This window comes from Lutra lutra, chromosome 7, assembly GCF_902655055.1.
Source record: "Lutra lutra chromosome 7, mLutLut1.2, whole genome shotgun sequence".
Lineage (NCBI taxonomy): Eukaryota > Metazoa > Chordata > Mammalia > Carnivora > Mustelidae > Lutra > Lutra lutra.
In genome coordinates, this window is record NC_062284.1 from 5,128,190 (window position 1) to 5,140,161 (window position 11,972).

At 63.9% G+C, this 11,972-nt stretch overlaps 1 protein-coding gene across 2 annotated transcripts; it reads left to right on the top strand.

Moving 5' to 3' along the window:
* Positions 1–507: 507 nt before the first annotated feature.
* Positions 508–11,897, top strand: FURIN (furin, paired basic amino acid cleaving enzyme). 2 transcript variants are annotated; one of them, XM_047735609.1, is made up of 16 exons: positions 508–647; positions 4,249–4,585; positions 4,997–5,095; positions 5,206–5,301; positions 5,637–5,768; positions 5,878–5,954; positions 6,225–6,313; positions 6,751–6,923; positions 7,348–7,560; positions 7,960–8,060; positions 8,176–8,279; positions 8,356–8,473; positions 8,582–8,761; positions 9,189–9,313; positions 9,429–9,539; positions 9,739–11,897. In XM_047735609.1, the coding sequence occupies exons 2-16, from the start codon at positions 4,409–4,411 to the stop codon at positions 10,332–10,334; spliced, it is 2,391 nt and encodes a 796-aa protein (XP_047591565.1). In that variant the 5' UTR covers positions 508–647; positions 4,249–4,408; the 3' UTR covers positions 10,335–11,897. The 2 variants fall into 2 exon arrangements, with proteins under 2 accessions (XP_047591565.1, XP_047591566.1); XM_047735610.1 differs by having other exon boundaries at positions 5,640–5,768.
* Positions 11,898–11,972: the final 75 nt, after the last annotated feature.

The following is an 11,972-nucleotide window of genomic DNA, read 5'->3' on the forward strand; positions in this document are numbered from 1 at the left end:
CCGCCGCCTGCCCCGGGAGCAAGGGACGCGCCGAGCCGGGAGCGGGGGCGCGGGCAGCTGGGCCCAGGAGGTGGGGGTGTGGGGACGCGCCCGGCGGCCGCCAGGGCTTTGGGATCTCCGGCCCCACTTTTTACCTGCCCCTACCGGGCGCCGGAGGAAGCGGGCGCCCCAGAAGGCCGCAGGGCCTCGGCTCGGGGCCCGGCGCTCTGGGTCCGCGCGGCTCGGGCTCCGAACGCCGGCCAGGGCGCGGGCGGCATGGGCGGCGTGCGCGGCGGGCCAGCGGCGGCGGTGGCGGGCCGGGAGCGCGGAGGTGGCGCCGCGAGGGGGAGGGGCGCGGCGGCGGAGGAGGAGGAGCCCCGGCCGCCGCAGCCGCTGACAGCGACGGGAGTAAACAAGCAGCGCCGCCGGGGCCCGGCCGCTGCCCCCGCCCGCGCTGGAGCCGGAGCCCAGGCCGAGCCCTGCCCCTGGTCGCGGGCCGGGCCGAGGCCGCCCGCCGCGCCTCCCCGCCTCCGCGCGGTGACGCTGCTGCTGGGCGCGGGGACGGCGCCGAGCCCAGGCCCCCCGCCGCGGGGCTCTCCGCTCGGCCGAGGGGCGCCCGAGCCGCCGCGGCGCTCGCCTGGAAAAGTTACCCGCCCGGGCTCCCTCGGGTAAGCAGGCGGGCGCGGGGCCCGGGGAGGCAGCGCGCCGGGCCCGGGGAGGGCCGGCCGGACTGGGCCGCTGTGCCCCGGGAGCGGGCTCCGCGGCCCCGGCGCCCCGGCGGGGGAGGGTCGCGGCCGGCCTGACCCGGGCCCCCAGGCCCCGGCTGCCCGTCCCGGCGTTCGGAACGGGCTCGGGGGCCGGCCCGAGGGTGGAGCCGCGGGGAGCAGGAAGGGCGCCCTGCAGCCCACCTGAGCGCTCCGGGCCCGGCTCGGTCCCCGGCCCATACCGGGGCCGGTACTTTTCCACTTGGGGCCGGGGCGAGCCCTCTGACCTCAGGAAGCGCCTGCGGGGGCCCCCGCTGGGGGCGGGATGGGGAGAGAATTCCAGAGGCGCGGGGTGCTCCCGCCTCCCCGCTGGCCGCCGGGGGCCGCCGCCGGCTCGCCCACTCCGCCGCCCCGGGGAGGGGGAGGAACGGCGGGTCGGGGGGCGGAGGGGATTATTCCCCTCCCGGCCTCGCCCCTGCCCGCACACCTGGGCTACGGAGACTTAGGTGCGGGTCCCGCGGGCTCCGGGAAACTGGCTCCGGTAGGCTCTGGGGCTGCCTCCCGCCGAGGCCTGGCCCAGGCCCCTTCTGCCCCCGTGGGGTGGCTGGACTGCGGGGCTGCCTGCTCGCCAGACAGGTCTGACAGCAGTCACTTGTCCGGTCTGTACCTGGTCTCCGCGTGCCCCGCCGGTGGGGAGGGGAGGTGCAGACCCTCTCCCCTGGAGGGTGTTGGAATCCTATTTTTGACTTGGGAAGTGTGAGGGGAACCCAGGTGATGTGGCCTGGTGAGGGCTGGGCAGCTGCGGGCCAGGTGTGGACACAGCGCAGGAGAGTAGCCAAGCTTGACTGTCTCAACCGGAACAGCCCAAATTTTACTGTTTCCTATGTGGGGCTTTCATGTAAGATTTGATTTTTAAAAAGGGGTGGGGGTATGTGGCTTTAAAAAAAAAAAGTTGGAAAATCTCAGATCTAGCAGTTTTTACCACCAAGGAAACTGAGGCCCAGAGAGAGGAAGTAACTTGTTTGAGATCACACAGCAAATTAGTTGAGCAGAGACCGAAAATCGGAATTTTGGGGGCGCCTCTCAGTACTTCTAACAGGACCTGGCTTAGTGTCTCTGCTAGAAAGACTGAATCCAGTCCACACCAGACCCTCAGTGCCTGGGAACAGCAGCCCGACGGTGGGGGGGGTGTTCAATTTAAAGCTTCAGAGCGGCTCTCTGTGTTAGAGGTTCCCGGGACCTCTGGAGAAATGGCTTTTCCCAGGAACACAGCCAGAAAGAGCAGTCCCAGCTCTCTCCGTGGCCACAGCCTAGAGCCCAGTCCCATGTGAGGGGGCATCACAGGAGGCTAGAAATAAAGCAAGCCTGGTGGTTTGGGGAGGGGAGGTTTGAGCTGAACTGGGACTCTGAGGGTGAGTCAGAGTCTGGGATGGGGGTGGGGAGAAGCCCATTCATTCATTGTTCTCAGCGCCTGCTCTTTGGGGAGGGAGGGGGGTGAGAAATCTTCCCTCCCTCCAGGTTGCTGAGGTAGAGATGTCTGGGGACTTGGGGGCTGCATGGGAGCCATATCCACAGCTCCCCGTGGCTGGAGATGCTGGGCAGAGGGAGGCAGGCCCTTTCTCCAGGGACTGTTGGGTTGTGCCAGAGGCCTGCTTTCTTTTGGGGGGCTGCAGGGTAATTAAATAGTTGGTTAATCACTTTTAATGCCGACAGCTGCAGTTCCATTCACAGTGTGCTGGAACCCAGGCTGGGCCTCGATGGGCCCGTCTTGATTTGGGGGCTTCGGCAGGGCTCACAGCACTGTGGGCCGGGGCCGGGTCGGGGGGAGGTTTACTTGCCATCTGTAGGGTGGCTATTGCAGTGGCCAGAAGAGGCCTTGTCTTGTCTTGTTCCTACCTGGTTCTGCCTGAAGGGTCCCACATCCACTATTAAGTGAGAGGCTTGGGGTCTCTTCACAGCCTAGGGCCTATGTTTGGCCACCCAGCCATTGCTAAGACTAGCTTTCTGGAAGTTGGACGCCCAAGGCATCACGGGCCTGTCCTGGAGCCCCATGGACTCTGCCCCGTAACAGGGTGAGGAGGAGCCGTATTGTGGACGCCTCCCGCCATCAGCTGTCAGGTTATTTTGGTGTAAACTGAAAATACCCTGGGAATTGTGTGTTGAGTCCCTCCCAGCCTGCAGGGTGGGACTGTAGGAGCGGCCCTCCCTCCGTGAGGCTGGTCATGGCCAAGGGGAGCCCCTGGAGGGGTGAGGTGTCCCAGTGGTGAGCCTGCCTGTTCAGCGCCCCACAGCCTGGGGCGAGCTGGGGAGCTTCCCTTTTGCCGCCTGGCAGAGTGACCTCCTTTGGGGCTGGGAGTGGTGGGGGCATCCGGGGCCCTTTGGGCAGGCTTTCTGCTCAATGAGCTTGGCACTGAGACAGGATACCTCCAGCGACCCTACTGGGGCCTCCCCGAGCTGCTCCTCACCCCAGGGGCTTGGGTTCTGGCTAGTCAGGGGCCCTGTGTGGGGACAGTTATGTGGCCCCAGGGAGAGAGGTCCCGCTGCCTGTTTGCTGAAGGAGGACAAACAACAGGCCGACTATTGGTTGAGCCTCACCTTGGCGCTCCTGGCTCAGCAGCCAGTGTTTGCTCTGGCTGCCTGGGCTCAGATGATGCAAGGCTGGTGGGCGTGGAACACAAGGGGGCCACTGGGGGCCCTGCACCCAGGCCTGGGCAGGGCAGGGGGGCCCCAGTGTTCCCCGGGAAACAGCCTAGAAAGAGTCTGGGCCCTACTTTGATGATGGCCACTGGCCTGGGGTCTGCCCCTGAAGGGAGGTGAAGCCAGTGCGATCCCCTGTGCTCAGCCCCCCAAGCCCCATCCCTCCCAGGGTCACCCGCTGTTTCTTCCCATGGGGCTGTGGGTCTTTGCCGGTAACTCCCTGTGGCTGTGTCTGCTTTGCTGAACCAGGAGCCCCTGGCGAGCTGGGTAGACACCACCCATTAAAAAACTTTGAAAAGACATTTTGTCAAATATACCTGGGTAATTTGGAAAACATAGAAGGACACAAAGAAGAAAATAGCAGTTATTTGTAATCGTCACCATCTTGAGAGAATCGTTGGTTAACGTTTCAGCATGTGTCCTTCCAGATTTTGTTTTGTGGTTATATATATATATACATGTAGAAATAGTTCCTTAAAAACAAAATGGGGTCATGTGTACATACTGCTTTATAACCCATCTCTTTTTTACTTTGATTGTGCTGAACATTTATTCTGTGTTGTTTCTGATTCGGGATGACTCAAGCCTGATACTTCATCCCACTTCCGTATTCTTATGTGGAGAGAGGCTTAGGAGCCCTGTGTGTGTGTGTGTGTCTGTGTGTCTGTGTGTGTGTGTGTCTGTGTGTCTGTGTCTTTGGGGGGTTCCATCTGGCTGGCTGGCTGACCTTGGGGGGGCTGGATTCTCACCCGTCTCCCCAGGAGGCCTTTTCAGGCCTAGATTGAGCCCTGGGGCTTAGAAGGCAGCTTTAGCACATGGCTGGGGAGGGACTGACCATCTCCCCCTCTTCCTCCCTTGTTCCCCTCAGAGCTGGCAGCCCTCGTCCCCTCACAGCCCTGCCCCGCTCGGCCCCATGCCCCCGCCAGTCAGCCCCGGGCCACAGGCAGTGAGCAGGCACGTGGGAGCCGAGGCCCTCTGACCAGGCCAAGGAGACGGGGGCTCCGGGGTCCCGGCCACCTGTGCGCCCCATGGAGCTGAGGCCCTGGTTGCTATGGGTGGTAGCAGCGGCAGGAGCCTTGGTCCTGCTGGCCGCCGACGCCCGCGCCCAGAAGGTCTACACCAACACCTGGGCCGTGCACATTCCCGGAGGCCCTGCTGTGGCTGACCGCCTGGCGAGCAAGCACGGCTTCCTCAACTTGGGCCAGGTAGGTGCGCGGACCAGGGCGGACCACCTCTGGCCTTGGCGCAGGACCTTGCTGGGGGTGGGGCTGGCGAGGGCAGGGGTTCGGGCCCCAGGCCCGGGACTGTGGGCTTACCTTGTCAGGACCGTCTGGGTGGTGGCGCCTTCTGGGCAGCCGGGGGTGGGGGTGGGTGGGGATTGGAGCAGGGGCTGCCCTCTGGCTTCCAACAGGGGTTGTTTGGGAGACCAGACTGTGCCAGGGAGGGTGGGTCCCTCTCTGTCCCCTGCACCCCCTGGCCGGTCCCAGGCCGGGAGCAGATGCCCACCCTCCCTGCGTCGTGAGCCTCCCCTTGCAGCCGGTCGTCCACCCCCGTCCGCTGCCTCCCTGGGGACTGACAGATGGAAAGCCCGGCTCAGCCTCCCTGCTCTGTCGCAGATCTTCGGCGACTATTACCACTTCTGGCATCGAGCGGTGACAAAGCGGTCCCTGTCGCCTCACCACCCGCGGCACAGCCGGCTGCAGAGGGAGCCTCAAGTGAGTGCACCCCCAGCCCCTCTGGCTGCCACCCTTCCCTTCTGGAGCCTCTTGAGTAACACCCCCCCCGCCACCCACACCCTCCCCTGCTCACCCTCACTCCCTCACAGGTACAGTGGCTGGAGCAGCAGGTGGCCAAGCGAAGGACCAAACGGGACGTGTACCAGGAGCCCACGGACCCCAAATTTCCCCAGCAGTGGTACCTGGTACGCGGCCTCCTCGGGTCGTGGGTCTTCCTCCCCAGCGGCAACCATCTGGCCACTGAGGGCTCCCACGGGAGGCTGAGGCTGACATGGAGGCCTCCTGTCATCCTTCTTCATTCTCCCTGCGAGCATTCTCTCCCTGCCCCTTCCTGCTAAGCCTGGGGGGGTGCACTTCCTGAGTTCTTGACCCTCCCATGGAGCCCAGATGGGCACTGCGGCTGCAAGGGCGGGTGGAGAAGGAGGTTTCGGGGGTGATGACGGGATTCTTCAGGGTACCCCTGACCCCACACAGCCGACCACATCTTGTAAGTGCTGGGGTGATGGGGCGGGTTTCTCAGCAGTCTGGCGTCACCCAGCGGGACCTGAACGTGAAGGAGGCCTGGGCTCAGGGCTACACAGGTGACGGCATTGTGGTCTCCATTCTGGACGATGGCATCGAGAAGAACCACCCAGACTTGGCAGGCAATTATGTGAGGAGGTGGGGGAGGGAGGCAGTGATCCCGGCGAGGGGTGTCTTGGGGCGGTCCTGTTCTGTCAGTGTGGTCAGACTGTTCCTGACGATGGCCATGTCCTCTCCAGGATCCTGGGGCCAGCTTCGATGTCAATGACCAGGATCCTGACCCCCAGCCTCGGTACACACAGATGAATGACAACAGGTGAGCTATGGCAGGCCCCCTGGTCCCCGCCTGGTGTCTCCTCCCTTCCGCTGAGAAAGCGGGGTCGAGCCCGGATTAAGACCCACTCCCCCATAGGCTGACATCTCTGTAGTCGTGCTCCAATTCTGGTCAGGGCAGGGGTGGCTGTGCAGCGGAGAGCATGGGAGGGCACAGAGGTCGCAGCTGGAGGGCTGTGCTGACCTATCCCGTCCCTCAGACTGCCCCATCACTCTCTGTCCCCTGCTAATGCTGTGCTCTTGTCCCCGGCAGGCATGGCACACGGTGTGCCGGTGAGGTGGCTGCTGTGGCCAACAATGGTGTCTGTGGCGTAGGTGTGGCCTACAATGCCCGCATTGGAGGTGGGTGTGGGTCGTGGCCACCCTGTCCTGGGGAGGGCCCTGCGGGGGATTTTGTCCCATCTGGCCAGTGCCCGTCCTATTCCCACCACGGGGCAGTTCCTTAGGGGCTCCCGGACCATGCAGAGCTGAGCCGCCCGTGCTGCAGGCCAGGGTGAGGGCCTCTTAGCAGGAGCCTCCCTGAGTCCCTGCCGCCCGCTCTGAGTCCTTGCAGGGCCGGCCTGGGCCCCCGCGTGCCCCAGGGAGCGCAGAGGCTCGTTCCAGGCCAGGCTGTGTGGTTGAAGGCAGGGTGTGTTCACTTTCTCCCTTCCGGCTCTTGGCCAGCTCCATCCTCTGCCTTCCCCTGTGTGTCCTCGGGGTGCAGGGCTGGGTGTGCTTTGGGGGTGCCCCGGCGGCTAGACCCATGCAGCATCCCTCTTCTCACCCCCCTCCGCGGCCAGGGGTGCGCATGCTGGATGGCGAGGTGACGGACGCGGTGGAGGCCCGCTCGCTGGGCCTGAACCCCAACCACATCCACATCTACAGCGCTAGCTGGGGCCCCGAGGATGACGGCAAGACTGTGGATGGGCCTGCCCGCCTCGCCGAGGAGGCCTTCTTCCGGGGGGTTAGCCAGGTGCGGTGGGGGTCCCCACGCATCCTCCTCCGGCCAGGCCGGGGGCTGTCCGCTCACTGTCCTAGCTCGCTTCCCCCATTCTCCTCTTCCTGTTTGTGTATGCTTGCATTACACCTTAATTTTATACGAGGCTTGTTTATTAAAATGTTAATGCTCTAGACAGATAGCAACAGAGAAAAACAAGGGGAAAATCCCCCATCCTTTCAGCTCCTACAGTCCCGGGTCTGGGCACTTTGGCAGCAGCCCAGGTCCGTGGTTCCAGACAGACAGACAGACTTGCCCAAGCGCCCAACCCAGCAGGGGTCTCACGGGGTGCAGAGTAGGGTGACGTGTGCGGATGAGGGGCCCAGTGCCCGGCAGTGCCCTCCCACCAGGCCTCCCCCGGGCCCCGTCTGCGAGTGACCCCGGCCCACTCTGTCCACAGGGCCGCGGGGGGCTGGGCTCCATCTTCGTGTGGGCCTCGGGGAACGGGGGCCGGGAGCACGACAGCTGCAACTGTGACGGCTACACCAACAGCATCTACACGCTGTCCATCAGCAGCGCCACGCAGCTCGGCAACGTGCCCTGGTACAGCGAGGCCTGCTCGTCCACGCTGGCCACCACATACAGCAGCGGCAACCAGAACGAGAAGCAGATCGTGAGTCCCGCCCAGGGGGCAGGGGGGCTGCCTGTGGGCTCTGCCCAGGGCCCCCTTTCCAGACCACATGTGGCCAGGGGATGGTGGAATGGGAGCAGGGGCTCCCTGAGGCTGGGGATGGGGCCGTGGGGCTCTCTGAAGCCCCTGAGAAGTGGAGACTCTAAGGATGTGTGTGGCTTCGAATGGTCTCCCGCCTGGAGCTCGGCCCCTCGAGCCATGGGAAATGGAGATCTGGGGAGGGCCAGGCATTGGCCTGTTCACGGCAAGTGAGCAAGGCAGCGGCTGGGCCCCAGATGTCCTGGCCCTGGCTTCCCGGCCCTCCGTGGGTGCTCTGGGCCTGTGGGCAGAGCAGGGGCAGGCTGGTGGCCTCTCTAGTCCCTCCACCCGTTCTCCTGGTAGGTGACCACAGACTTGCGGCAGAAGTGTACAGAGTCTCACACGGGCACCTCGGCCTCTGCTCCCTTGGCAGCCGGCATCATCGCTCTCACCCTGGAAGCCAAGTAAGTCCGCAGGGGCAGCGACCTCGTCCCCACCAGCGCCCCCTGCAGGACAGCCCTTGGCCTCCGGCCTCTCTCCAGAGAGACTGAGCTCCACCTCTCCCTGCCCCCTTTGCAGTAAGAACCTCACCTGGCGGGACATGCAGCACCTGGTGGTACAGACCTCGAAGCCCGCCCACCTCAATGCTAACGACTGGGCCACCAACGGTGTGGGCCGGAAAGGTGAGGACAGGGCGGCCCAGCATGCGGGTTGCCTCCCAGCTGCCTCCCAGCTGACCCCGCCTTCTCTGCCCCGCAGTGAGCCACTCGTATGGCTACGGGCTGTTGGATGCAGGTGCTATGGTGACCCTGGCCCAGAACTGGACGACAGTGCCCCCCCAGAGGAAATGCATCATCGACATCCTCACTGAGCCCAAGTGAGGCCCGGCCCTGGGCTGGGAGGGGTGGCTGGGGCCTGAGGCTTGCTGGGGGTGCGGCCCCGCCCTCCTGGCCAGGCCGGCACACCGTCTCTGCTGTCTGCACAGGGACATCGGGAAGCGGCTGGAGGTGCGCAAGACGGTGACCGCCTGCCTGGGGGAGCCCAGCCACATCACACGGCTGGAACATGCGCAGGCCCGCCTCACTTTGTCCTACAATCGCCGTGGCGACCTGGCCATCCACCTGGTCAGCCCCATGGGCACCCGCTCCACCCTGCTGGCGGCCAGGTGCCTGCCCTCTCCCCTGCCCAGCTTGCCCTGCCCCTCACACTCGCACACGTCCGTTCGTGCACTCACACCCTCCTGGACTTGTCCCAGAGTCTTAGTGGCCGCCACGTTCTTCTTGGTGGAGGTGCTGTTGGCACTTCAGGAGGGACAGTTTGGTCCTAGGGACTGTCCCACATCAAAGGAATCCCTGGCTTCTACTCGTTATGTGCCAGTAGGGTGCCTTCCTGTGTCCAAACTTTGCACGTTTCCAGAATCTTCTGGTTGAGAACACCTGGCCTACTGGGAAACAACAGCTATGGGCATTTTCAGCCCAGTGGGGTTGGTGCTGCACTGGGGGAGGGTGTATGGTCCACGTGTTGTGGCCTTGGTGTCCCTGGCTGGGGTTTCCCAGAGGCCTCCAACAGCCATAGGCACCCTTCTCCCCCAGGCCACATGACTACTCTGCAGATGGGTTTAACGACTGGGCCTTCATGACAACCCACTCCTGGGACGAGGACCCCTCTGGCGAGTGGGTCCTGGAGATTGAAAACACCAGCGAAGCCAACAACTATGGTACTGGGGATGTGTGAGGACCGCGGGGGGCACAGAAGGGAGCTGGGGGGCCCTGGGATTCTGGGAGCGGTGCCAGTGCTCCCTAACTCTTGCCTCCTCCCCCACCCTGGAATAGGGACGCTGACCAAGTTCACCCTCGTGCTGTATGGCACGGCCCCCGAGGGACCGCACACGCCTCCCGAGAGCAGTGGCTGCAAGACCCTGGCGACCAGCCAGGCCTGCGTGGGTCAGTGGTAGTGGCTGTTTCAGGGTTTCGGGGCCTGAGGTTCGAGGGGGTGGGCATGGAGGGAACCTGTCTTGCAGCCCAGTGCTAGGAGGAAAGGGGTTTGAAGAGAGCTCGGGATGACTGCAGTTCTGGGGCTGGAGGCTGCTCGGGGCCGCCTTGCCTGCTCAGCTGACACCCATGTCCCCTCCCCTGCTGGCAGTGTGCGAGGAAGGCTTCTCCCTGCACCAGAAGACCTGTGTCCAGCACTGCCCACCAGGCTTCACGCCCCAAGTCCTCGATACGCACTACAGCACCGAGAACGACGTGGAGACCATCCGGGCCAGCGTCTGTACCCCCTGCCACAGCTCGTGTTCCACCTGCCAGGGGCTGGCCCCCACAGACTGCCTCAGCTGCCCCAGCCATGCCTCGCTGGACCCCGTGGAGCAGACGTGCTCCCGACAGAGCCAGAGCAGCCGCGAGTCGCCCCAGCAGCGGCCGCCGCCCCAGAGGCTGCCCGCAGAGGTGGAGGCGGAGCCCCGGCCGCGGGCAGGGCTGTTGCCCTCACACCTGCCCGAGGTGGTGGCTGGCCTCAGCTGCGCCTTCATCGTGCTGGTCTTTGTCACCGTCTTCCTGGTCCTGCAGCTGCGCTCCGGCTTCAGCTTCCGGGGGGTGAAGGTGTACACCATGGACCGCGGCCTCATCTCCTACAAGGGGCTGCCCCCCGAAGCCTGGCAGGAAGAGTGCCCGTCGGACTCAGAAGAGGACGAGGGCCGGGGCGAGAGGACCGCCTTTATCAAAGACCAGAGCGCCCTTTGACGAGCGCCTACTGCCTGCCCCTTCCAGCCCATCCCTTCCTTGGGCACTTTTTAATTCACCAAAGTATTTTTTTATCTTGGGACTGGGTTTGGACCCCAGCTGGGAGGCAAGGGGCAGAGACTGCTTCCCACCCTACCTTTGGGCCCCCTGGCTGCCTGAGGTGGGGCCCCAGGACCAGCTGGGGAGCAGGGGAGGGCCTCACCCCACCTCTAGCACCCCTTCTGCGTGGAGAAAGGAGTGGAACCGTTAGGACAGCTTTCCAAGGTCCAGGCCCCAGCCGGAATCCCCTGCGGAGTGAAGAGGGTCAGCCCGTCTCTTTTGGGATTCCTGACCGAGCTGTAGCTCTTGTCCCTTCCCTGTTCCTCTAAAGCAATAATGGTCCCCATCCAGGCAGGAGGGAGGCTGGCCTAGGGGGTATTTGAAGGAGGAGGCCACCTCTCCAAGGGCTTTTGTATCCCCAACCCTGTCCCCCGAGTCTGGTGAGCCTCTTGAGGAAGCGGTGATCAAAGGAAGGGACCAAGGCAAGGCAGGTGCTTCCAGGGTGTGCCCGCACGCGTGTGTCCCTTTGCCCACCTCCACCACAGCTGGCTGCCCGCCAAGTGTGGCTGGCCCAACCGAGCCCCGTGCTGGTGTCCTGACCACCCTACCTTCTCGGGCCCCTTCCCCTCCTGCCAGGGCCCAAGTCCCTGTTTTCTGAGCCCGGGGCTGCCTGGGCTGTTGGCACTCACAGTCCCGGAGCCCCTGGGTGGGTGGTGGGGAGGGACGGTGGCCCGGCCGGCCTCTCCCACCTCCCACCCGATGCTGCTTTCCCCTGTGGGGATCTCAGGGGCTGTTTGAGGATATATTTTCACTTTGTGATTATTTCACTTTAGATGCTGATTTTTTTTTTTTTTGTATTTTTAATGGGGGTAGCAGCTGGACCACCCACCTCCCCACACCCACTGTCCACTCTGCTGTTCCCCCGGCTACCCTGGCCCTGAGGTGTGGGAGGCTGCAGCATGTTGCTGAGGAGTGAGGAGGAGTTGAGCCCCAAGTCCCGAAGAGGCAGGCGGGCAAGCCAGGTGGGCCCTAGGAAAGGGGACTGTGGTGGGAGGGGCAGGCTGTCATCTGTGTCTCAGACGGGGCTCATCGTGCCAAGGGCTCATGGTCACTGGTTCTCCAAGTGCCAGGGGTGGGCAGGCAGTGGCACTGAGCCCCCTCCAACACTGTGCCCTTGTGGAGAAAGCACTGACCTGTTCTGCCCCCTTAAGTCCCCCTCTTCTGACGTGCCTTTCGCACCCCTCCCATTAGGACAATCAGTCCCCTCCCATCCGGGAGCCCTCTTTTCTTTCTCTCTCCCCTAGCCCTTCCTGGCACCCAGCCACCTGCCCAGGGGTGTCCCCTCCTCTCCCATCCCCCCACCCTTGTGGCCAGCCTGGCTGATTTTGTAAGATACTGGGTTGGTGCCCAGTGATTTTTTTTTCTTGTAATTTAAACAGGCCCAGCATTGTTGGTTCTATTTAATGGACACGAGATAATGTTAGAGGTTTTAAAGTGATTAAACGTGCAGACTATGCAAACCAGGCCTGGTCTCCAGCGTAGTGATGCCGCCCGCTCTTCCTAGGACCCTGGGACTGCATCTGGGATGGGGGCGGGGAT